The sequence below is a fragment of the Kogia breviceps genome, chromosome 14 (assembly GCF_026419965.1).
Source record: "Kogia breviceps isolate mKogBre1 chromosome 14, mKogBre1 haplotype 1, whole genome shotgun sequence".
Lineage (NCBI taxonomy): Eukaryota > Metazoa > Chordata > Mammalia > Artiodactyla > Physeteridae > Kogia > Kogia breviceps.
Genome location: NC_081323.1, coordinates 68,291,684 through 68,317,689, shown reverse-complemented (window position 1 = coordinate 68,317,689; position 26,006 = coordinate 68,291,684). Strand labels below are relative to the sequence as shown.

Here is a 26,006-nt window from a genome sequence, read left to right as displayed (position 1 = left end):
CTTCAACTTTGTAATATTCTCACTCAATATCTCTGTGAATGTTGCCTCTGCCCAGTCATTCTATTGTCACCCTCTGAAACTCCTATTAGATTTTTATTGGACCTTCTCCTCATTCTGTCTCTGTCTCAATGCTTTTCCACATTTCCCATCTCTCTCTCTCTGCTGCATTCTATTGTCCAGCTTACTAATTACTCCTCCAGCTGTGTCTACCTGCTACTTAACTCATACCCCAAACACGGTCCGGGGATCAGCAACATCAGCATCACCTGGGATTTGTCAGCAATGCAAATTCATGGGCTCCACCTGAGACCTGTGAAGTCAGAATTGAATTAGAGAGTGGTGCCCAGGAATCAGCGTTTTAACAAACTCTCTAGGTGATTCTGATGTTCACTGACGTTTGAGAGGTACTGCGTTAGCCCATTCACTAAATTGCTTTCATTTCTACAGGTGGTACTTAGTTCTTTTTCAAACCTGATTTTTTTTTTCCTTATAGCCCTGTTCTTTCAGCAAGGTTTATATTCTTTTAAAAATTTTTAAGTAAATCTCTATAATCATCTTAAACATACTTATTTTATAGTTTCAAACTGCCACTCTTGGGGGCCTGGATTCTCCAGTTGGTTGTATTTACTGACTCCCCGCTTTCTTGTTGGTTTATTTTTATTATGAGCTCATAATCACTGAGGGCCCTAATTCCAGGTCCAAGTTTGCCCAGGTCTGAGGTCATGTCTTTTACCCAGGGGTCAGTAAGCTTTTTTTGGTAAAAAGTCAGATAGTAAATAATTTTTGGCTTTATGGGCCATATAATCTCTGTCCCAGCGACTCAACTCTGCCATTATACACAAAAGCAGCCATAGACAACTTGCTTTAAAAACATGGGCATGGGGGGCTTCCCTGGTGGCGCAGTGGTTGAGAATCTGCCTGCTAATGCAGGAGACACGGGTTCGAGCCCTGTTCTGGGAGGATCCAACATGCCGCGGAACAACTAGGTCTGTGAGCCATAACTACTGAGCCTGCGTGTCTGGAGCTTGTGCTCTGCAACGAGAGAGGCCACGACAGTGAGAGGCTTGCGCACCGCAATGAAGAGTGGCCCCCGCTTGCCACAACTACAGAAAGCCATCGTACAGAAACGAACACCCAACACAGCAAAAATAAATAAATAAAATTAATAAACTCCTACCAAAAACAAAAACCAAACATGGGCATGGGGGGCTTCCCTGGTGGCACAGTAGTTAAGAATCTGCCTGTCAATGCAGGGGACACGGGTTCAAGCCCTGGTCTGGGAAGATCCCACATGCCACAGAGCAACTAAGCCCGTGCGCCACAACTACTGAGTCTGCGCTCTAGAGCCTGTGAGCCACAACTAGCAAGCCCCCGTGCTGCAACTAATGAAGCCCACGCGTCTAGAGCCCGTGATCCACAAAAGAAGCCACCACAATGAGAAGCCTGCTCACCTCAACGAAGAGTAAACTCCTCACCGCAGGTAGAGAAAGCCCGCACGGAGCAACAAAGACCCAACACAGCCAAAAAATATGGGCATGACCGTTCCAATAAAACTTTATAAAAATAGACAGTGGGCTAGATTTGGTTCACAGGCTATAGTTTGCCCACCCCTGCTCTTATCCTTGCGTGGACGTTTTCTAATGTAGCCCCCAGCTTCCGTAATTGTCTCTTCCATCTCTCTCTGGGTATTTCATAAATATTATTGTTTTAAGACCATTTCTTCAACTACCTGATGAACTGAGATCACTTAGGGCACTTGTTAAAAACAGCATCCCAGGCTGTTGCCCTGTAGGTTCTGATTCAGTCCATGTGAGGTGGAAAAAGACGTGAGTATATTTAGTTAAGAACCCCAGGTGATCTAGTGATTCAAAAAGTTTGCGAAACCCACTCTCATGGAAGAGGGTGCAAAGAATGAACTTAATGTTATGAGGCTGTACCACTTAGTCTCAGTCCTTACTCACGTGTTGCCACATTGATTATTGCAAATCCCTAAAATCAGAGTCAAGAAGGACCACTCAGCCTCCTAGTGTGTGGTCAGGAGGCAGGGTCTGTGTGACTCATGAACAGCAGCTGCTTTTTGTGGGCTAATCTTTTCAGTGCAATTCTAGAAAGTCCTTCTCCCAGGAAACCACGCCTATTTTTTTTTTTTCTTTTACTAAAGTCCCTTTAATAATAAAGCCATACCGCAGTTCATGCTTGGAAAAAATGGAATTTCCCCCAACAGCTCAGTGATGACAGTGAGATAAAGTTCATCCAACTTTTCTTGGTACTTGTTTACCCAAATAATCAGGGAATGAGTAAGTTGCAAAAGCATTTTAGGTATTTGATGAACCTTCCAATGATTTACAGGGTTAAATCACAGCAAAGTTTGCTATGCCACAGACTGTGTTTATTGCATAAAGCTTTGATCTCTTTCTTACCATCGATACCCAGAGCTGACATTCCTGCTGCCCAGACGCTTCTCACGTGCAGTCAAGGTTGAAGGCTACTGCTCCCCGCCACGAGTGGCTCTCAAAGTGCCATCCCCCAACCAGCAGCATCAGCATCGTTGGAGGACGAGTTTGAAATGCCCCACTCCGGTCCTGCTGACTCAGGTACTCTGGGGTTGGGGCCCAGCAATCCGTGCGTTAACAGGCCTTCCAGATAATTCTGATGCAGGCTACTATTTGAGAATTGTTGCGCTGTGCCCCCAGCGGATCCCTGCCCCTTTGAAAACTTTGCCACTCTCCTCATTAAGAGGGGAGTGTATCCCCCCTTCTCCTGAACCTAGGCGAGCCTGGTGAATTACTCTGACCAGGAGAAGGGAACTGAAATGCTGCTGTGCCAGTTCCAGAGTCTAGGTCTCAAGAAGGCTTGAAGCTTCCATTTTTTGCCCTCCTGGAATGTTTCTTCCATGATGCAGGGAAGCTGGTCTGGCTGACTGGAGGATGACAGGCCACATGGAGCAGAACTAAAGTGCCCCAGCCAAGAGCGGCACCGACATCCCATACACCTGCATGAGCCACCCTGGACCTTCTAGTGCAGCCGGGAGACCTTCTCGGGGAGCACGCCATCCTGGCCAAGGAACACCTGCTGAAGGGGGTGCAGAGGAGGCTGGACGCAGAGCCCAGCATGGAGTCCAGCATGGACATCCCACAGCTGAGGCTCGTGGATGCAGTGTTCACCATCAAACGCACCGACTGAACGCAGCCACGTGAACGAGCTGAGGAGAAAGCAGCAGGGGAACCAGCCGGTTGACCCACAGAATTGTGAAGGATAATCAACTGCTATGATTTTAAGTCATTACGATTCAGCAGCACAGGGACTAAGTTGCGGCTGTGCAATTTACCCCTAAACTTGGCCTTGAAGGGCAACTGGTTAGCCCTTTAAAGCAAAAGTCTCTAGGAAGGCTGGTAATGTGGCTGGTCCTAACTGCCAGGCAGGGTGCTGGGTGCCTGGCTTCGTGGGCACTGCCCTGTGCTGTTGTCACACAGGCCCCGTGCTTCAAAGGGCTTCACGCTTGTTCTAAGGCTCTGCTGTCGCCATCTGGAAATTCGTAATAACTTTGAACAAAGGACCCTGCAGATTATGTAGCCAGTCCTGCTAAATGCAGCTTCTTCACTTATTCCTCACAACAATCCTACGAATTGGGTTTATCAGCTCTCATCACATATTTGGGATACGTTGTGAGCAAATACAAAGGGGGGCTTTGCAGACAGTCTGGCAAGTTGGCAAAGCATTTGGGGGGCCATATTAAAAAGAACCCCCTTGCTGACAAAACCCAGAGTATATTTAAACAACGACAGGACCAGGCAGCGGGAAGGAAAAGGGCCTGGCCTGGGAAGCTAAGCCCCGAGCAGTCCAAACTCACTATTTATAGTGCTGTGGCCTATTTTGGCCTGCTGGGAGGCCCTGAAAATTGCCCTGAGATCTGGGCCTGGAACTGATGATGGAAACCAGGCACTTTCATTCTGGGATGTGGTTGGAATCATGCTGGGCACAGACAGAGGTCTTTCTGATGAGCTCAAAGGACATTTTGAAAAACAGGATTTTCGTTGACAGAGAATTTTTTTTTAATTAAGGAAAACCATCAGGCCATGACCAGGAATATATTCTTAGGGAAGAAAATGCATGGATCACATCGAGTCAATAAAGAGCGAACAATTAGCCAGGCACTGTGCTAAGCGCTTGACATGTACCATCTCATTTATATCCTCACATAAAACCCTGAGATGGTAGCACTATTATTATCCCCATTTTACAGGAAAGGAAACTGAGGCTTGGGAAAATTAAGTAATTTAAGGAAGGTCACAGGGTTGGTAAGCCAGGATTCAAACCCACATCACAGCGCTCCATCTGCCCAGGCTGTCACCTACAGCACTGCTTCTCCAACTTTGGCATGCAACTCACCTGGGAGTCTTGGGAAGGTGCAGACTCCGATTCAGGAGGTCTGGGGTGGGGCCTAAGTTCTGTATTTCCAACAAGTTGCCACGTGAAAATAATACCACTGGTCCACGGATCCCAATTTGAGAAGCAAGGATGAGTCTTCCTTCTTCTACTTTCAACCTCCTGCAATCTGCTCCCTCAACAGCAGCCTGAGTTATTGGGGTAGTTTCCAATGCTGCATAATAAATGAACCCCGAAATTGGGTGGTTTAAAACAACAACAAGCTCTTATTCCCTCACACAGTTCCTGAGGGTCAGGAAGCCGGGTGTAGTGGCTCAGGTTCTCTCATGGGGTTACAATCGGCATGGCAGCTGGGCCTGTATTCCCCTGAAGGCTGGACTGGGCTGGAAGAGCTACAGCTAAGATGCTCACTCATGTGGCTGTTGGCTGGAGGCCTCAGGTTCTTGTCATGTAGGCATCTCTGTAGGGCAGCTCGTGACATGGCAGCAGGCTTCTCCCAGAGTGAATGATCCAAGAGAGAGACACTAAGACTGCAGTGTCTTTTACAACTTAATCTTAGAAGTGACAAACCTTTATACTGTCATATTCTACTGGTCACATATAGCTACTCTGGTACAGTTGTGGGAAGGGACCCCCCAGGAACATGGATACCAGGAGATGGGGGTCATTACTACCAGTTTCCTGATGAAAAGTGAGTTCAGGTCATGTCACTCCTCTGCTTCAAACCCCATCATCACTTCTCATCAGAGTCAGCATAAAAATCCAAAGTTTCATCATCCTGATGAGAGCTCACATTTGACTGCATGGGATCTGGTCCCTGACGACTTTCTCACCTCCCTTCCCTCATCCCCAGCTCACTTTAATCAACCGCACTGACTCTCTGGTTGGTCCTCAAATACCTCTAGCATCCTCTTGCTCCTGCAGGCCTTTGCATGTGCTTTTCCTTCTGCCTAGAATGAACTTCATTCACATCTCTTCTCAAATAACACCTTCTCAGAGAGGCCTTTTCTTGACCAGACTCACCATCTGGAATGGTAGCCTCTGTTATTCTCTAGCCCTTTGGTTTGCTTTATTTTGCTTCACGGTACTTACTTGTAGTAGATAATGTTCAGCTCGGAGTATACTTCTCAGCTCCATTGACACTGGGCTTGGCCATGTGACCTGCTTTGGCCGACAGAATGTGTGAGGAAGTGGCATGTGCCAGTTCCCAGCCTCCGCCTTAAGATTCATTGTGTGTGTGCTTTGTTCACCCCTTTGAGAGCTTTTGACCTCCGTTGTAAAAAGAACAAGCCCCTCTTAGCCTGCTGATCTCAGAAGAATGACAGACCCTAGAGCAAAACTAAATAGAACCCAAATTCCTGGAGCCAAGTGTAGCCAAACCCAGCCTAGAGCAGCCCTGGCTGATCTGCAGACATGGGAGTAAGATGTAAATGTATGTTGAAAGCCACTGGGTTTGGGGGTAGTTTGTTAAACAGTATTATTGTGACAATAGCTAACTGATACACTTCTTGACATTATATTACAGATTGATGTATATCTGTTTATAGTCGATGGCAAGAATGCAACATCCAGGAGAACAGACACTTGGTCTTATTCGCTGCAGTACGTCCAGCATCTAGACCAATGCCCACCTTCTGCACAGTAGGTACTCAATAAATACTAATAAACGAATATCAGTGAGTGAATTGATTCTCAGTGTAGATCCTGCTTGCTTAACTTTTATGCCTGACTGTTTTCAAAGCAGTCCAAGAATTTGCAAAGTATTTTAAAAAATTGTCTTGAAAAGGAGTTCCAGGCAGCATGCCCTCCGTGAGGAGAATGTGACACACACCGAGGTGTCTGCATTTTCTCTGTGCCAGATGCCATCCCTCTTCACCTGGGCCACATCTAAAGCCATCCAGAAACGACAGCCAGCCCCTGCCTGAGAACGGAAGTGCTGCTTTAAATGACACTGGTTCACCTGGTCAGGCGGCTGTCCCCAGAGGAAGGCCAGGGAGATGGCTAACGACACACACAAAGGGAGGAAATGCCCCCCCCACCACATGGAACAGCTGCACCAGGAGACACCCCCTCTGGAGACGAGGAAGAGGAAGTCAGCAAAGCTGCAAAGCTGATCAGAAAATCTGGGGAAGCCGACACTCACGAGAAAGCAGAAGGAAAAAAGAAGCTGGTCCTTAGAACACTCACTGTCCGGACTTGCTGAGGAAATAAAAACTGACACTAATTCTAAAGGTTTTTTCAGTCCTGCCATCTCGGGGCACTTTGGATTGGGAGTATTTTGAATGAGAAAATACTTGGCCAAATTCCTACCTGCCAACTACATTAGAAGGGTGTTTCCCTTAAAACACAAATGCTCAGCATAGATCTATGCGTGTTGATGTGGAAAGCTGTCCTGAAGGCTAAATGAAAGGTCAAGATGCAGGCTGTGGAGTGTGAGCCCATATTTATAAAAATATCCCATATGCATAAAGAGTGCAATACATATACATAAATGTTCGTATATACAATGGAAAAACACTGAAAAGACACACACCAAACTGTCAACAGTGGTTGCATCTGGGAAACAGGTTTAGAGTAGGATAGGACGGGAGATTTCACATTTTACTTTAAACTATTTTAACAATACTTGTTATGTTCTGAATGTTTGTATCACTCCAAAATTCGTATATTGAAGTCCTAACCCCCAATGTGATGGTATTAGGGGGTGGAGCCTTTGGGAGGTGACTCGGGTTAGATGAGGTCACAAAGGTAGGGTCCTCATGGTAGGATTAGTGCCCTTATAAGAAGAAATCACAGTCCTTGTCTTTCTCTCTGCCACGGGTGGACACAGTGAGAAGGCAGCCAACTGCAAGCCTAGAAGAGGGTTCTCACCAGACTCCACATCTGCCAGCACCTTGATCTTGGATCTCTCAGCCTCCAGAACTGTGAGAAATAAATGTTTGCTGTTTCAGCCACCCAGTCTGTGATATTCTGTTAGAGCAGCCCAAACTAAGAAATTATTTCTATATGGTTGCATTTTTGCTTACAATGAGTATTGGCCTTTTTACAATAAAAATATCAATAAAAGACTTTTTCATACAAAGACGGCCATTTTTTTTTCTGTGCCGGAGCTGACATGCTGCTCCTTGCAATATTGTCAGAGGTGGTCAGATGTGGTTGTAAAAGGACATCTTGTTTCACACGATGATTGCCAGTGACAAGGGGCCCTTCTCTGAGAAGCAGACCTCCTCTCACTGGCTCTGAGGTAAGGGTTGGATCATGAGATACCCTGTACTTCTATCCTTGGCACTACGCCTCTGCTTGCCTGTCCTTCTAGTTACATCAGTGTTTGCTTTCTGCAAACATGCTGACTTGACTCATCCAGGAAGGATCCGAGGTCTACAGTGGTACCCAGTTCTGCCAATATCACGACAGTCTTGAGGAGTGTATTTATACCACTTCCTGTCTCCGTCTGTGTCCTGGCGTTACAGTTACTCTCATACACCAAGCGATCTTTTAAGACACACACAAAATTGACAGAGAAACATTGATCTTTCCAGTTGGTCTTTAAAACCTCTCATTTGTTTGGGAACTTTTCCAAGAGGAAAAGACACTGATATGTCTTTCAATTACATCCACATTAATACCATCCATTTCTGCATCTACAGTTCACAGGACACTTTCTCATGCGTTGCCACTGAAAATCATTTTGATCCTTCTGATAACCTAGTGAGATAGACTGGGCAGCTATTACTGTGCTCAACTTAAAGAGAAATAATTTGAGATTATGAGTTTAGTCATTTGTCCTGGACCATTCAACTAGAAGGTAGCAAAGTTGATTCCAGTTCATCAGTGGGCCTAAACCCTGGTGCATGTTAGAGTCACCTGGGTGCTTTAAACAAATGCCCATCTCCTGTTCTCACCATAGTCAGTTGAACAAGAATCTCAGAGAATGAGGCCCTGGGTATTAGAATTTTAAAATAAAATCTTTCCACAGATGACTTTGATACATAGCGAGCTTGAGACTATTCCAATCTGTAGGTATAAATAAGCTAGCCTTACGTTACTCTCATGTGTTTATTCATCACCAGGTGAAGGCCTCCCTTGTGCTGGAGTTCTACAGTAGAATACTGCACAACGATAAAAAGGAAGGGGCTGCTGATACACGCAGCCACATGGAAGACCTTCATATGTATCAGGCCAAGTGAGAGAAGTCAGACTCAAAGGCTACACACTTTATGATTCCATTTGTATGCCATTCTGGAAAGGCAGAACCACAGGGGCAGAAAACAGATCATGGGTGCCAGGTCCTGGTGGTGGGAGCAGGGGTTAACTACAAAGGGGCAGCGCGTGGGAATTTGGGGAGATGATAAATGTTCTATATCTTGATTAGGGGAGTGGTTAGACTATATGGATTTGTCAAAATTGAGAGACTGTACCCTAAAAGGGTAAATTTTACTGTATATAACATGTATCTTAGTAAGCCTGATTAAAACACACATACACACACACACACAATGCAATACTACTACACACCCACTAAAATGGCTAAAATTAAAAAGACTGACTATACCAAGATCAATAGATCAGGACTTGGAACAACGGGAACTCTCATACGTTGCTGGTAGGAATGGCTTTTTCAAAAAAAGGAGAGAGATGGGGTTCTGAGGACATTCAGACCTGGGCTTGAATTCTGGCTCTACCACTTACCATTGTGTGATGTTGGCCAAGTCACAATGGGTTTTTAGGCCTTGGTTGGTTCATCTACACATGGGATAATAGAAGTATATACCTGCCTACTTTATAGGATCAGCATAAGGCATAAAGGAGATGTTGCTTGTGAAATGCTTGATGCAGTGCCTGGCACATAGCACTGACCAATAACACTAGATTTGGCTATTCTTAATATTATTATCATTCTTCTTGGTATAGCTGTCTCTGGGCTCCTCCAGGAATGGATGAGCTCTGTGTCTACAGTTCTTGGCAAGTAGAAGGCCCTCAACACATGTTTATCAAATGAAAGAATGAACAAATGAAGTCGCATGCAGTGGAAGGTGTAAGGCCTCTATTTGAGTGTAATGGCAGAAGGGTTGGCACTGGTCATTCTTGGGAGCATTCCACTTCAAGCATTACAGGTCTAATTTCTGAATTCCCAGCCAAAACCAGGACCTCTACATCACTGAGAAGTTTAGGAGTTTTATTCTTCTTGTTCAGTGGGACTTGTATAGGTGGCCTTCGCCTCCCTAATGGCTTATAAATATTTCCTACATGTTAGAAAATGCTCAAAATCAATTTCAAATATGTGGGTTTCACAAATACCTCTGGAATGGCCTAACAAAGAGATCTCTTTAGGATTGAATCTTCTGCTTGGGAAGGTAATGTGGCAGTGGAAATGGACTGAAACTGGATTCATGAGCCAACAAACAACAAGAAGATCCCATAGAGAAGACAAATCTTTCCACATGGGGTTCCTGGTAGGGGAGCCCTAGGCCGAGACTGCTCATCAAATCACAAAGGGCATGGCCAGCCCCTCTGAGGCTAGCGAGAAATGGCTGTGCACCATCAAGGGGGAAACTGGTGGTAATTTGATGCAATGCCCCATTTCTAGCATTCCTTTTGCACAATACAATGTCTGACTTTTCCTGGCAAAGTCTGCTCACCTGCCAGCAGATAACAGCAATTGGAAGAGAAATTCCAAATGAAGAACCTCTTTTCTGTCCAGTTCTCAGGTGAACTAAACGTGCCCAGTATGCCTTCAGCTGATGTTCTCCTTTAAAAACCCTGCATGGGGGACTTCCTTGCTGGTCCAGTGGTTAAGAATCCATCTGCCAATGCAGGGGACACGGGTTCGATCCCTGGTCTGGAAAGATCCCACATGCTGTGGGGCAACTAAGCCCATGCGCCACAACTACTGAGCCTGAGCTCTAGAGTCTGCATGCCTCAACTACTGAGCCCACGCGCTGCAACTACTGAAGCCCACACACCTAGAGCCCACGCTCCGCAACAAGAGACGCCACGGCAACGAAGAGTAGCCCCAGCTCACCGCAACTACAGAAAGCCCGCATGCAGCAACAAAGACCCAGCGCAGCCTATATATATATATATATATATATATATATATATGTACAAAATAAAATTTTAAAAATAAAAAAATTAAAAATAATTTTTAAAAATTAAAAAAATTTTAAAGCCTGCTTGGGGATCATAATTTTTCATAGCAAACTTCATTTCCTCACATTACGAGGCTTGGTGAAGAGGTGGTTCATGAAGGCCAATGATAAAATGAATACACTTTGCTCAAGTGTAACCTCTGGGAAATTAATAAGCACAGCTGTTGAGTTCAAGGATCTTGGTGCATAAGCAACTCCCCAAAAGGAGCCGGGCTTAACTACAAACGAGCAGCATGAGGGAATTTAAAACATTTTTTAAAAGTCCACATTTAAGTGCCTGCTTAAACCTCTGAGAAGAGCTTATAAAATAGAACAATACAGTTTGCTCTTCTTTGTTTTCAAATGCCCTCATTAGAGAGATCATTTAAGGGATTTGATTATTTACTAAAATATTTATGAAGTGCCTAACATGTGCCAGACAGTGTTCTAGGGGCTGGGGATACAGGATGAACAAGTCAAGCAACTTCTACCCTCCTGGAGCTCACATTCTAGTCAGGGTGACAGGCAGTAGACAAGTGAATATCCAACACAATATCAGGTAGTTGGTAAGTGATAAGCAGGACATAAAGCATAGTTAAGAGGCTGTGGAGTGATGGGGTGGTGCTATTTTGGAAATGGTGACCAGGAGAGACATCCAAGAAGCACCCTGAATGAGGCAGGGAGGGTACCATGATTGACAGCTGTCAGCGCAAAGAACAAACAGCAAGTGCAAAGGCCCTGAGCCAGGAGCGTGCCTGATGCGCCTGAGGCCACTAACCGGCTTTTCTAAAAGATTCCCTATTAAGGAAAACAGAAACACCACTACCACCACCACCACCAACAGCTAATATTTATTTTGGATTTATTATGCACCTGGCACTGTGCTAAGCCCCCTCATGTGGACTAATCATCTGATTCGATCTTCATAAGTAGGAACTATTATTATTGACTCAGCCCCCTTCCTTGGTTTCTCAGCTCCGCTAGCCTCTGCAGTCACTTCTCCCATAGGCTCTTCAAACAATGGCAAGGTGGTTGTTGATAGTCTAGCCTCTCAGCAGGCTATCAAGATGCTCTGTCCCAGCAACTCTTAGGAGAATCCCAGAATGGAGTTTCACTAGGTGTGACTGGCCTTCCCCTGCCCATCATGAACTAACCCCTGTAGCCAGAAGAATGTGATATTTGAGTGTCCATGTTACCAAATGAATCACATCCAAGCTGGCTCAGGCTGGAGGTAAGGGGGACACTGCACAACTCTAAACCTTGTATGCTTTGTTTATACCAAGCTGTTCCTCCTTGAGGGCGCCTCATTTACCCCAGGTCAGTTCACTATTGACAAAGGGATAACTGCAAAGATTCTCATCCTTCTTTGCAGGATCTCCACTTTTTTTTTTTTTAAACTTTGCAAAGCCACAAAGGGGGCTGCTGGAGCAACCTTGCATTGTATTGTTCATCAAATAACATTAATAATCGATGGCCACTGTGATTCTCAGTTGTCACAATGCCTGGAGGGGTAGTTGATGTTGCGAGGAGGGGAAAATTGCATGCCACACTGGTGTCTAGGCTGAGTTAGAATAAAATAAAACAAATGGGCAGAAGGCTTAAAACACCAGGAGCCTATTTAGACAGAATAAATATTCGGTGGATTTATCTGGTCTCTGCCTCCTAAATCATTAAAGAAATTTCAATCATTATGGCCCATGAGAACCTCATATGAACATCATGAAAGAACAGTCTTCTCCATCAGTTGATACCTACTACATCTAGTATTTCATAAGCAGAAGAGCACCACTAATGTGGTAGTCTGGCTTATCACCAAACACACTTCAGAAAGGAGACTGTGAGGGGACCAGATTTCATTCACAATATCCAAATGGATTTTTTAAAACCCCACTCAGTTTTGCATGTTGAAACAATCTGGCTTTCTAACCGTTAACGCAGTATTTTGAAAGAAGAAGAACATGTCTACTTCTACAGAAGTGCTTAATGTCAAGAAATAACTAACTCTCAGGAACCTATTTACAATGCTAATTATAACATCACAACTCTCAAGAATGGTTTACTACAAATAGCTTTTCATACCAGGTGACATTTCTGTTCATGTGGTCAGTTTAAAAATATTTTATGAAATGTCTGGATAGTTTTATGACATCTGAGGTTGTCAGATTTCTGGATTTTAAAACTTCCTGGCAAGAATATTATTCAGACTTAAAAAAGGAAGAAAGTTCTGACACATGCTACAATATAGGTGAAACTTGAGGATATTTTGCTAAGTGAAATAAGCCAAAAGGTTAAATTCTGTATGATGCCATTTACATGAGGTACTTAGAAATAGTCAAATTCATAGACACAGAAAGTAGGAGGGTGACTGCCAGAGGCTGGGAAGGGGGGAGTAGGAAGTTAATGGATACAGAGTTTCAGTTTAGAAAGATGGACGGTAGTGATAGTTGCAAAACAATGCAAATGTACTTAATGTCATTGAACTGTACACTAAAAATTGGTTAAAATAGTAAATTTTATGTTATATATATTTTACTACACACACAAATTTTTATGGGAGACTGTATTTTTCCTTCATAGTGTTTAAGAAAGTACAAGTAAAGGTTTTTGTTAACTTCAAAAATCTTCATGTTAAGTGTAGTAAAAACTAGACCCCTACCAGGTAGAAACTGCTGGCCCTACACCCATAGACCCTAGACTGTTTGGAGCTGGAAAATTGATGATGGAGATTCCTGAAACACCACCCTATCATCACCTCACCATCTACCAATCAAAAATCTCCCATGAGCTGATTAGGCACCCTGCAACTCTCACCCCTAACACTGTCTTTAAAAACCTTTCCCTGAAAGCCATCAGACAGTTTGGGTCTTTTGAGGATTAGCTGCCCATTCCCCTTGCTGGCACCCTGCACTAAACACTGTACTTTCCTTCACTACAACCCAGTGCCAGTAGAATGGCTCTGCTGTGCATCTGGTGAGCAGACCTGAGTTTGGTTCAGTAACACTGTCCCTCTAAAATCAGGAACAAGACAAGGATGCCCACTCTCACCACTTTTATTCAACTTAGAATTAGAAGTCCTAGCCTGAGCAACTAGGCAAGAAAAAGAAATAAAAGACATCCAAATTGGAAAGGAGGAAGTAAAACTGTCACTATATGTGGATGACATAATTTTAAATATAGAGAACCCTAAAGACTCCACCAAAAAACTATTAAAAATAATAAATGAATACAGTAAAGTTACAGGGTACAAAATCAAAATACAAAAATCTACTTCATTTCTGTATGCTAAAAATGAACAAGCAGGAGGAGAAATTAAGAAAGCAATTCCATTTACAATTGCTACAAAAAGAATAAAATACCCAGGAATAAATTTAACCAAGGAGTAAAAAACCTGTACAATAAAAACTCTAAGATATTGATGAAAGAAACCAAAGAATACACAAATAAATGGACAGATATTTCACGCTCATGGATTGGAAGCATTAACACTGTTAAAATGTCCATATTACCTAATGCAATCTACAGATTCAATGTGATCCCTATCAAAATCCCAAGGTCATTTTTCACAGAAATAGAATTAAAAGTTCTAAAATTTATATGGAACCACAAAATACCCCAAATAGCCAAAGCAATTCTGAGAAAAAAAAGAACAAAGCTGGAAGTATCACCCTTCCTGATTTCAAGCTATTATATATTACAAAGCTATAGTAACCAAAACAGCATGGTGTTGGCAGAAAAACAGATACACAGATCAACGGAACATAACTGAGAGCCCAGAAATAAAGCCACACATATATGGACAATTAATTTACGACAAAGGAGCAAAGAACATACAATGGAGAAAGGATAGTCTCTTCAATAAGTGTTGTTGGGAAAACTGAACAGCCACATGCAAAAAAATGAAAGTAGTTTGGTATCCACCATATACAAAAATCAATTCAAAATGGACTAAAGACTTCAATGAATCTAAGACCTGAAACCATAAAACTCCTAGGAAAAAACATAGGAAGTATGCCCTTTGACATTGGTCTTAGTAATATATTTCTGGATATGTCTCCTCAGGCAAGGGAGACAAAAGAAAAAATAAACAAATGAGACTACATCAAACTAAAAAGCATTTGCACAGCAAAGGAAACCATCAACAAAACAAAAAGACAACCTACTGAATGAGAGATGGTATTTGCAAATCATATATCTAATAAGGGGTTGGTATGGAACATATATAAAGAACTTATACAACTCAACAACAACAACAACAAAAACCCTATCAAAAATGGACAGAGGAGCTGAATAGACATTTTTCCAAAGAAGACATATAAATGGCCAACAGGCACATGAAAAGATGTTCAACATCCTCATTATAATGGCTATTATCAAAAAGTCAAGAAATAATGAGTGTTGGTGAGGGAGTGGAGAAAAGGGAACCCTCATGCACTGTTGGTGGGAATGTAAAATGATACAGCCACTATGGAAAATATCGTGGAGATCCCTCAAAAAAATAAGAATAGAACTATCATATGATCCAGCTATTCTACTTCTGGGTTTTATCCAAAGAATATGAAAACACTAATTTGAAAAGATATATACACCCCTATGTTCACCACAGCATTATTCACAATAGCCAAGATAGGGAAACAACACAAGTGCCCATCAATGGATGAATGGATAAAGAAGATGTAATACACACACACACACACACACACACACACACACACACACACACACACACACACACACAATGGAATATTACTCAGACACACAAAAAAAGAAATCTTGCCATTTTCAACAGCCTGGTTGGACCTTTAGGGTATTATGCTAAGTAAAATAAGTCAGATGGAGAAAGACAAATACTGTATGATTTCACTCATATGTGGAATATAAAAAACAAACAAACCAAAAGACAAAATAAATGAACAAACCAAACCAAACAAAAACAAACATGTAGATACAGAGAACAGAAAAGTGGTTACCAGAGGGGAAGGGGCTGGAGCGAGGGTAAAAAGGGTAAAGGGGATTGACTGTAGGGTGATGGGTAGAAACTAAATTTCTATTGGTGAGCATGCTGTAATGTATACAGAGACTGAAATATAATGAAACCCATAAAATGGTATAAACAGAAGTTACCTCAATAAAAAGTAAATTTTAAAAAAGGTTGGAGGGTACTTTTAATAATAACTGCATAAGTTTTGGTGGAAATTCTAAATCATTCTTTAAGACCTGTTTTACAGAGAATCTTATTTCTGAGGTCTGGATGTTAGCTATACTATCCTATGTTCCAAATTCATCTAAAGGTTGTCCCCTGGGTCTTCCACAGTACAAAAATTCCCCATCAGACCAAATGACGTAATTGCACATGACTCTTACCAGATAGGCTCTCCAGAAGGACTGAATGCAGAGCGCTGCTGCCGAGTCTGTCAGCAGGAGGGAGAGTGGGATCACCGGCCGTGGGCTGAAAAGCAATAAAATGGTCATAAGCCCATGAGAATCCATCCTTCAGCCTCAGCAGAGCCTTTGACAACATAATGGCCTCTCTGATTAAGTGCCTCATCTATTCCCATTCTTAGAAAGCAACAATGTCATTTTTCATAGAAAAGTTTAGGCTTGAGTTAGCATTTCTTTGTTTTAAATCTGGGATGGATTTTTTGTTTTTAACCAGCATAATCTTAAATCACTGTTAGCCTGCCCTGCTTTGAAGGGCTCAGGTTAGAAAGCTGCGTGTTAGTTCTGAAGGTGCAACATACATGTTATTGATATAAGCCTATGTGGACATAAAGCAAGAGACAAAGCAGAAGTCACATTTATATACTACACTATGACTGAGATATAATAAAGGGCTGTTTTTCCAACTTTCTATTAAAGGGGAATTAAGTAGTCCATTTCTTTCCTGAAATACTACAATTTATCTCTGATCAGTGTACATTCCAGTTTAATGTGGTTTAAATTCAAGAACATTTTAAAGTTAAGTTCTTCTACTACATCTTACTAAGCAATAAAATATCTCAAGAGCAGTGTCTGCTCTTGAGAGATTCTTAGATTATGGTGGGATGCCTGATCATCGATACCACATTCAAAAATCATGGCTAAATGCTCTTTTTTTGTTGTTTATTTCCTAAAAGCTGTTTAGAAATACTAACTGCTGACCAGATTTTACAAGTCTGACTTAATTCTGGTTCCTTATGTTTCCCCAAAGCACAGCTACCTCTGAAAAACCAAAAGTCAAGACTTCTCAGATACAGTGCAAAGAAATAAACCTCTGAACAAATGTGGGTCACATGGAGACTGCTCTCAGGGCAGGATCCCCAGAAACGACTTTGCAAGTGAGGGATCCCCAAGAGTCTTGGCCTCCAGACTCTCCCTAATGACAGTCATCATTTGAGTTTACAGTAACTCTTATTTTACAGAGAGAGGTTGACTAACCTGCCCAGGGTCGCACAGCTTATAAATGGCCTAGTCGGGATCTGGGCCTAGATCCACCCAATCCCCAAGCCCAGGCTTCCCTCACAATGCCGTGCTGACACCAGACCTCGGCTGGGCCACCACTTGCAGATGCCCAGCCTGACAGACTCCGGAGCTAACTGGCAACAATGCACAGTTCTCCAGCATCTGGGGTTTTATTTCCTTCTAAACTCAGACTTAAAAACAACAACAAGAACAACAAAAACCCCCACGCTTGATACAGTGTATTTGTGTGAATGAATGAATGCTCTTTTGGATTATTCCAAAATCAAAGAAATCAAAGCCGGGAAGAACCTAAGGGGTTATCACGACAAATTTCTAGCGAGTGCAGTGTTGCCGGGTTCTGGGTCTCCAGCTGGGCGGGTCCTTTCTAAGAGAACAAGAAATGGAGATTCTACTTCTTTGGAGAGATAATTATACCCTCCAAATGATAGCATTGTTAGAAATCTTTCCCTAATGTTCTGCTTTTATTTTTATTTGCTTTTTTTGTTTGTTCTGTTTTTGTTTTCACTTCTTTTTGCCTAACATCTAGTTTTCTGGGCTGTAATAGAGCATTTGTATTTTTCTGGAGGTACACTGGCTCCCTGCTTTCCACATTAAATGTCTCTCCTCATACATTGTCCTTATTCTGTACATCTTGGTTGCGTGACACCAACAAATCACATCCCTGAAGTAATTCTCCTTCACTCCTTAAAAAGCAACGGCTTCTAGAGAGACCTTGGTGTTTCTAAGGAGACCTCAGTGTGCTGGCAGTGAATTCAGGAGAATGATGCTATCGTGCATCAATACCAGTTGATATGTACTAAGAGCTTCCCCGGCTCCCCTCCCACCATCCTTGCTCCCTGTGCTCTAGCCAGAGGCGCCCTTTTCATCTCCACCAACGTGCCCTCCCACCTCAGGGCCTTTGCAGAGGGGCTTTCCTCCGCCTCCAGTATCCTCTTACTCACGGCCAGGTCACTGCATACACCGTGCAAGCTGTTCTCTGCTCAAGGGCTCCCAGCAGATGGGCCAGAGGGCACTGAAACCCCAGCACATGCTCTGCCACCTCTGCCCTAGGGCAGGGCCACCTTTTACTGATTTGCTCAAGGGCACCTTGGGGCTGAGACCTCCTTCTCCCAATTCACTTTTTAAAAAAAATTTTATTTATTCTTTTATACAGCTGGTTCTTATTAGTTATCCATTTTATACATATTAGTGTATACCTGTCAATCCCAATCTCCCAATTCATCCCACCCCCCACACACACCCCCGTCACTTTCCCCCCCTTGGTGTCCACACATTTGTTCTCTGCATCTGTGTCTCTATTTCTGCCCTGCAAACTGGTTCATCTGTACCATTTTTCTAGGTTCCACATATATGCGTTAATATACAATATTTTTTTTCTCTTTCTGACTTACTTCACTCTGTATGACAGTCTCTACATCCATTCACGTCTCTACAAATGACCCAATTTCTTTCCTTTTTATGGCTGAGTAATAATCCATTGTATATATGTACCATGTCTTCTTTATCCATTCGTCTGTCGATGGGCATTTAGGTTGCTTCCATGACCTGGCTATTGTAAATAGTGCTGCAATGAACATTGGGGTGCATGTGTCTTTTTGAATTATGGTTTTCTCTGGGTACATGCCCACTAGTGGGATTGCTGGGTCATATGGTAATTCTATTTTTAGTTTTTTAAGGAACCTCCACACTGTTCTCCATAGTAGCTGTATCAATTTACATTCCCACCAATAGTTCACTCTTATTATTTCTTCTGATCTCCACTCAAATGTTATGGAATGATGTCCTTTGATTAGATCAGGGCCACTGGCGCTCTGTGTAATTTTCCTTCCTAGTCCTTGGCCCAATTTGGAGATATAAATCTGTGTGCTTATCTAAAGAACACCCAAATCCTCAACTAGACTGAAAGCTCCATGAGGGAAGAGACTGGGCCTGTGTTTGCTCCTCTTGGCAGTTCCAGCACTTGGGACAACGTCTGGCACATGGCAGACACTCAGTGAATCTTTGTGGGATGAGCCTCTGCCTAGCTCAGTATGCTAAGCTCTTTCCACACAGTGTTTCATTAAATCCTCATGACATTAATAATGAGCTGTTGTTGTCCTTCTTTTAGAGTGAAGAAACTCAGGCATAGAGGGGTGAAGCGGGTCATTCAAGGTCACTGACTATTTCCTGCTAAGAATGCAAACTGCCCAGGAAACACAGGGAGTGGCCCACAGAGAAGAGGAGGGCAACTCACAAGGTCACTCATATGGAATTCAGGGTCTAGCAGCTGTGAGTGTTCAATAGAGGAAAACACAGCCATTTGCCTAGAAGATAAAAATGAGGGGGAAAAGCCGTAATCATAGAAAATGCCGTCCTGATTAATCCTTACAGTAATAACTTGGGCAGGTATTCATTTGCCTGAAGTTCCACAGGGAAATCCGATGTCAGGACAGCAGAACGAAGTGGAGTTTGTCACTTGTATCTGAGGGGAGATTTGATGGCGCCTTTCTGTTCAGCGACAATTTTCCTGTTTTAAGTACGTTTTTCTGTACCGATGTCATGAAATCCTCCAAGTATCAGCACTCCCATTTTGGAATAGCAGTAGGAAAGGAGAATGGCAAATCTGGGGACACAACAGGCTAGGCGAGCCTAACAAAGGGCTTCCAGCACTAATGAAACCCTGAACTGCTTTGCATCACAATGACATCTCCAAAAAGCGAAATGAGATTTCTAATAGGCCTTTAAGCAGTAATATGAGGCCACCTTTAGTGACATCCTTGTTTTCATGGCTAAATAATGGGGCGCTGTCTAGTTCCCAAAGCAAGAGTAAGTATGAGAAAGCCGGTGTAAATCAGGCCAAATGAAAAGGACTTGATCTTCGGAGAGTAGTTCCTGGGAATTACCAATCATTTCAGCAGGTCGACTAGAAAGGATAGAAGCTATGCCAGCCCCTTTTCTCTCTTTTGGAACCAGTGCAACTGGCTTCAGGTCAAATAAAAATTGAGATTGAGTAGAGGCGACCGCTCATCATGGGGGAACTGGGGAGGGGAAGGGAAACGAAAGCATCAGTCACAGGGGAAGGCGGCTGAGGCTCCCTGGGGCTTAAATTGGAGGTCCCCAGAGCAAATAGGTTTGAGCATTTCAATGACAGTACTGCTGAGTGTTTCCAAGAACTGTCCTGTTCTTAGTGCTCATTTGTCATGTCCTCCTTCTTTTTCTCAAACATGAATTAAATCTCTCTGAGGGCTTCCCTGGTGGCGCAGTGGTTGAGAATCTGCCTGCCAATACAGGGGACACGGGTTCGAGCCCTGGTCTGGGAGGACCCCACATGCCGCGGAGCAACTGGGCCCGTGAGCCACAACTACTGAGCCTGTGCATCCGGAGCTTGTGCTCTGCAACGGGAGAGGCCGCGGCAGTGAGAGGCCCGCGCACCGCGATGAAGAGCGGCCCCTGCTTGCCACAACTAGAGAAAGCCCTCGCACAGAAACGAAGACCCAACACAGCAAAAATAAATAAATTAATAAACTCCTACCCCCAACATCTTCTTTAAAAAAAAAAAAAATCTATTTGAATCACAACAATTGCTGCTATAATTCTGAGAAGGAACAGGAGTTTATTCTTCTACCTGTATACACGTGTATGTATAAATGTGCACACACACACAGGCAATTCTTCCCCCATTTTTGGATGCCCAGTAAAAGATTTCAAGACCTAAAGAAGCTACAGCATACTTACAAAATACATAAGAGACGCTGAGAAGTTAGTCTTTATTAATTTGTCCATTCAGTTCTAAGACAAAAGTTAACATCTGAAATGACATTTAAGAAGAATAAAGCAGAAAAGGGAAAGGCTTGCTTAATATTGAAAACTGAATCTTGAAATCCAATTTTTTTCCAATTTTCATTAGGTAAAAGATTAAGTTGTATCCTTGTAACATGAAAGCACAACCCAGATGCAAAGTCATTTACAAAATGACAGAGGCCCTCAATCAACCATCATTCATAAAGCCTTTTACCAATTCATGAGGCTGGTATTTGATAACCTCTACTCATCGTATTCAGCAAAAGAGATTACCCAGTCCCTGCCCTCAGCCTTAACCGGTTTCCCAAACATTCTGTGTTGGAGGCATCACACTCTTGAGTAATGAACTTCAAATATTTGGAAGAAGTACAATAGAGGTTATCTGGAATGGGACTTCCAGACTAGCCATTAGGACGGAATCTCCTAGGATTCTTTCAATTCCAGCCTTCCATTATGCAAGGAATAGCTCCGAAAACCAGTAAGGAAGAGCCAGCTGCATTAATCTCTAACAGCCTAAAGCACATTTAAAAATCATGGTTACCAGAATGTGATCTCGCTTCACCCCCTCACCAACTCCACTCTGGGAGACCAACAAGCAGTTATTACCCCGGCATCAGGCTGAATCACTCTCCTAGATAAACACAGAGTCAAGTCCTGTTTTACCAGCCCCATCACCGGAAGCTGCATATGGGTCCAGTTAACAGTGTTCCCTAAACAACAAGCTGCAAGACCTCGTGTTCACCCTTGGACTGCAGGTATAACCATCTTAAAAACCAGGGCTGTGCTACTTGCTGCTGTTTGACAAATATGCCCAGATTGCTCTGTTATTTAGTCTCTTTGTGACTGAGTACATGTTTTCTCTAATGTGGCTTAAGGAGACCTGCCTCCTCCCCACTGTCCTTCTTCCCACTCCTGGGGTGTATGGGAAGAGCACGCCTCCTTCCTAACCCCGTCCGAACCGCTCACAGGGGATCTTAACTTCTTTTGTGCCATAATCCCTTTTCACTTTGGCAATTTGGATTCCTTCTCTGAATAATATTTTTTTTAATATAAAAGTAAGTACGTAAGGGACTTCCCTGGTGGTGCAGTGGTTAAGAATCCGCCTGCCAATGCAGGGGACATGGGTTTGAGCCCTGGTCCGGGAAGATCCCACATGCCACGGAGCAACTAAGCCCGTGCACCTAGAGCCTGTGCTCTAGAGCCCACGAGCCACAACTACTGAGCTTGTGCACCACAACTACGGAGCCCGTGCGCTGGAGCCTGTGCTCCACAAGAGAAGCCACGGCAATGAGAAGCCCATGCACCTCAACAAAGAGGGGCCCCCGCTCGCCCCAACCAGAGAAAGCCCACGCACAGCAATGAAGACCCAATGCAGCCAAAAATAAATAAATAAATAATTTTTTTTTTTAAAAAAAAGTAAGTACATAAGATTTCAAAGTAAACCAATTATACAGAAATACAGAAATACAGTTATCAAAATATTTTTTTAACTGTTGGTGATAAAGTAATATATGTGCTTCTAAATCATACAGTAAATAAGAAGAGCTAATGGCAGTTCAATTAACTACTATAATTTGAAAGAAGAGACAAGTGTAAATGATATTTCAAGATCAGTGCAACCACTAAAACGGGATGTAAAAACATCTGATGGTTGCTATCAGTAACAAAGGTACAGTTACTGTGGATACTACTGAGGTTTGTTTCCCACGTTCATAATTAAAAGCGAGGCCAAATTTCAGTTAGAGACTAGTGAAAATAAAGAAGTAATTTCCCTGCCTTCCAAGGTCAGGGACCCTGAATCATAGACAGTTGCGGCTAGAGCTGGGGAATGGGGGAAGATGAGTTTTGCATCCCGGATGAGACTGAAGACTAAGGATTTAAAATAAACAAGATGAATCCAAACAGTGAAATCAGACTATCTAAAAACAGTGACCAGGAAGTTATGGAATTTGGTCACAAAGTTTTTAAAGGGCTACTTCTCAGATGGAAGAGAGATTCAGTGTAATACAGTGATGCAGTTACTGGAGAAGAAAAAGGAGAAAGATTTTCAGATTTTTATTCCCAGTAAGTTGTGATTCTTCAGTATACCTATTAAAATTTAAAACCTAATTCTAATTTTCCCCAATCCATTTCAGTAAATGGCTGCCCATTCAGCCACTTGCTCGGGCCTGAGATCTCCAAGTCAGCCTTGCCTTAGCTCTCTGTCACCGCACATCCAGCATCAAGACAGATCCCAAATCCAACCTCTTCTCACCTTCTCCACTGCAAGCCACCATCATCTGCCTGCAGTCGCCTGCTCACTGGCCTCTCTGCTTGCACTATTAGCACTGACTTCAGCCAACTCCCCTCCAGCTGCCAGAGTGATCTTTTTAAAAGATACATTGGATTACCTCACTCTTCTGCTCAAAACCCTCCAACAGTTTCCTATCACACTCAAAAGAAAAAGAGAAAAAGCCAAACTCTTTACCATGGCATCCAAGGCCCCACTCAAGGTGGGAGCAGCCTCACCAGCCTCTCTGGCTTCCTTTCCTGACACCCTCTCACCCTCCGTAATCTCTTCTTGCCTCACCGGCCAAGTTTGCTCCTGCCTCAGGGCCTTCGCAGTAGCTGTTCCCTCTGCCTGGAACAACACTCTTGTTTCCGATCTTCACAGGGATGGACCCTCTGCATGTCATTCAACCCTCTGTGCAAACGTGAGCCTTCCCCGGCTTCTCTGGCTAAAACGCTAGCACCTCTCACCCTAGGCCTGTGACTCTCAATCCACTTTACTCTGCTTTATTTTTCTTCAAAGCACTTGAGTCTTCTTTACATCATACTATGTATGATGTTTGTTAATTTGGTTAATTTGTTTCTTTGTTAATTTGGTTATTGTCTGGCTTTACAATGTAAATTCCACAGGGGCCAAGACTTTCTCTCTTTTGTTCTCTACTCTATGGTACCTAGAAATGTGCCGGCGGGGGGGGGGGGGGGGGGGGGGGAGTAGGCACTCAATAAATATTTTTGAATAAATAAATATGATTATAGATAAGGAAATAGAGGACTTTCCTTAATGTCAGAATTTATCAGTGGCAGAGCTGAGGTTAAATGAAGATATTCTGTCTTTCTCTTGCTTGGTCACTCCGCTACCCACGTTTCATCTTGCCAAAGCAGTGGTTACTACTCTCTTAAGATTAAGGATAAAATAATAGCTATCATTCTTTGAATACCGACTTTGAGCCCTCTGCAGTGAATATCTTTCATTTTTATCTGCCTATCATACCCTCCCCCCTTTTGTGGTATCAGCCCTCAGATTTTGCTTTGACAGCTCCCCCTCCCTGTAGCAGGGGGAATGTGGGTCAGTGCCTTGCCCTCTCCTGGCCAAGGTGTGCCTCAGAAATCCAAGCTTAGCCAAGCAGATGCCCCTTCCCTGGAAGAGGAATCTTGAGTGGACTGGCAAAGACGAGATGGGGTCTGTGCTCCCTGGGTCCCTATACCTGCTTCTAAGGCCAGGTCCTTACCTTTTCCTTTATGTCTGTGAGTTATCTTTTTACTTCCAATATATACCATTTTTCTTAAGCAGCCTTTAAATTTCTGTTGCTTGTAACAAAAAACTCTGATACCCTCTTTAACTGTCACAGCAACCCTACGATGTAGGTTTTATCACCATCCTCATGGTACAGAAGAGAGGAGCAAGGTTCAGGGATGTGAAGGGATTAGTTCCAGGTTACCCAACGTTATACATTATGTTGGCTGCATAATGGACCAATCCCCAGACTCTGTGAATGTGTATATATATATATATATATATATATATATATATACACACACACACACACACATATATGTGTGTGTATATATATATATATATATATATATTCCCTTATATGGCAAAAGAGGCTTTGTAGATGTGATTAAATGAATGGTCTTGAGATTATCCTGGATTATCACAGGTGGGCCCAATGATATAATCACAAGGGTCCTTATGAGAGGGAGATACTACTTCAGAAGCAGGTCATGTGACAACAGAAGCAAGAGGTCAGAGTGATGCAAGGAAGGGGTCATGAGCCCTCCAGAATGGAGGTAGCCTCCAGATACTAGAAAAGGCAAGAAACAAATATTCCCCTAGAGTCTCCAGAAGGAACCAGCCTTGTCAACACCCAGACTTGAGCCCTGTGAAACTGATTTTGGACTTCTGGCCTCCAGAACTATAAGAGCATAGATCTGTGTTGTTTTAAGCCACCATGGTTGTGGTAATTTGTTAAACAGCATAGGAAACTAGTACTCCAACTCATAAATGGCAGAGCTAAGACTGGAGCCCAGATGTGTCTGCCATGCTGCCTGACACAGGCTCCCCGAGCTCGTTCCCAAAGAGTCACCTAAAAACAACAGGAGGAAGGGGAGGAAGCAGTACCGTGTGCCCGAGAGAAAGGGCCACCCACACAAAAACCTCCAGCAGAAGGAGGCACTCAGAGGATTTATGCACCCCAGCATGTCCTGAATTCAGGAAACAGGTCTCTTTCCTTCCTGTCTAAAGACAAAAGTTAACATAAAGAGCAAAGACGATTTATTATCCTCACGAGACTCTGGCCTTTCGAATTACTGAGACAGAAATCTTCTATAAGACAAAATGAATTGCAAGGATATTTTTCCTTGCAACAGGGCATGACAGCAAATTTTCTGCCAGGCTACCATCCAACTCTGATCTTTAGTGCAGAATGTATGCCATTTCCTGTGCCGTTTTGAAGGCACAAGCGTTTTGGGTCCCACTGTCAAGCTCAGCGCAGAAAATCTGACCGCTGGCACTTGTCCTCAAACGGCACAGTGACACTTCTATTCTCACCTCAGGTTTTGGTCATAAGATACCTTTCACTGACCTGAAAGTATCGTGGATTTTTCTTTTCTCTTCTTTTCTCTTCTTTTATCTAATGGTAGAACTTAGCTGAAAAGACATTTTGCCCAAAACAACCTTTTCTTTTCTCTTCTAAAACACAATCTTTGTTTCATTGAAGGTCTCAGTTTTAATGATGTCTTTCATGAGCCTTCTCCCCTGGGCCACGGGACCAGATAGGCAGCAGTGCACTTTTGCTCCTTGTGTTTATTCAGTGATTTATTTTTGCAAACAAATTGGATGAATACTTTTTGGTCAAAATAAAAAGCTAAATGTTTCCTGTTCTTAATATGATAGTAAATAATTTCACTGTTTCTGATTGGCTGGTTAAGTCAGGACTATACACAACAAAAGAGGACAGTGCTGGATTCATAAATAGGCGTAAG

The 26,006-nt window shown here is 43.1% G+C and overlaps 1 protein-coding gene across 9 annotated transcripts in view; it reads right to left on the bottom strand.

Annotated features, from left to right (window-relative positions):
* IQCK (IQ motif containing K) overlaps window positions 1-26,006 on the bottom strand; it is a 159,352-nt gene that overhangs the window by 85,261 nt on the left and 48,085 nt on the right. For all 9 annotated transcript variants that reach the window (XM_067012684.1, XM_067012681.1, XM_067012682.1 and 6 more), the window contains one exon: window positions 15,876-15,960. In XM_067012684.1, the coding sequence (XP_066868785.1) occupies window positions 15,876-15,960 (85 nt within the window). The remainder of the gene's footprint in view (window positions 1-15,875; window positions 15,961-26,006) is intronic.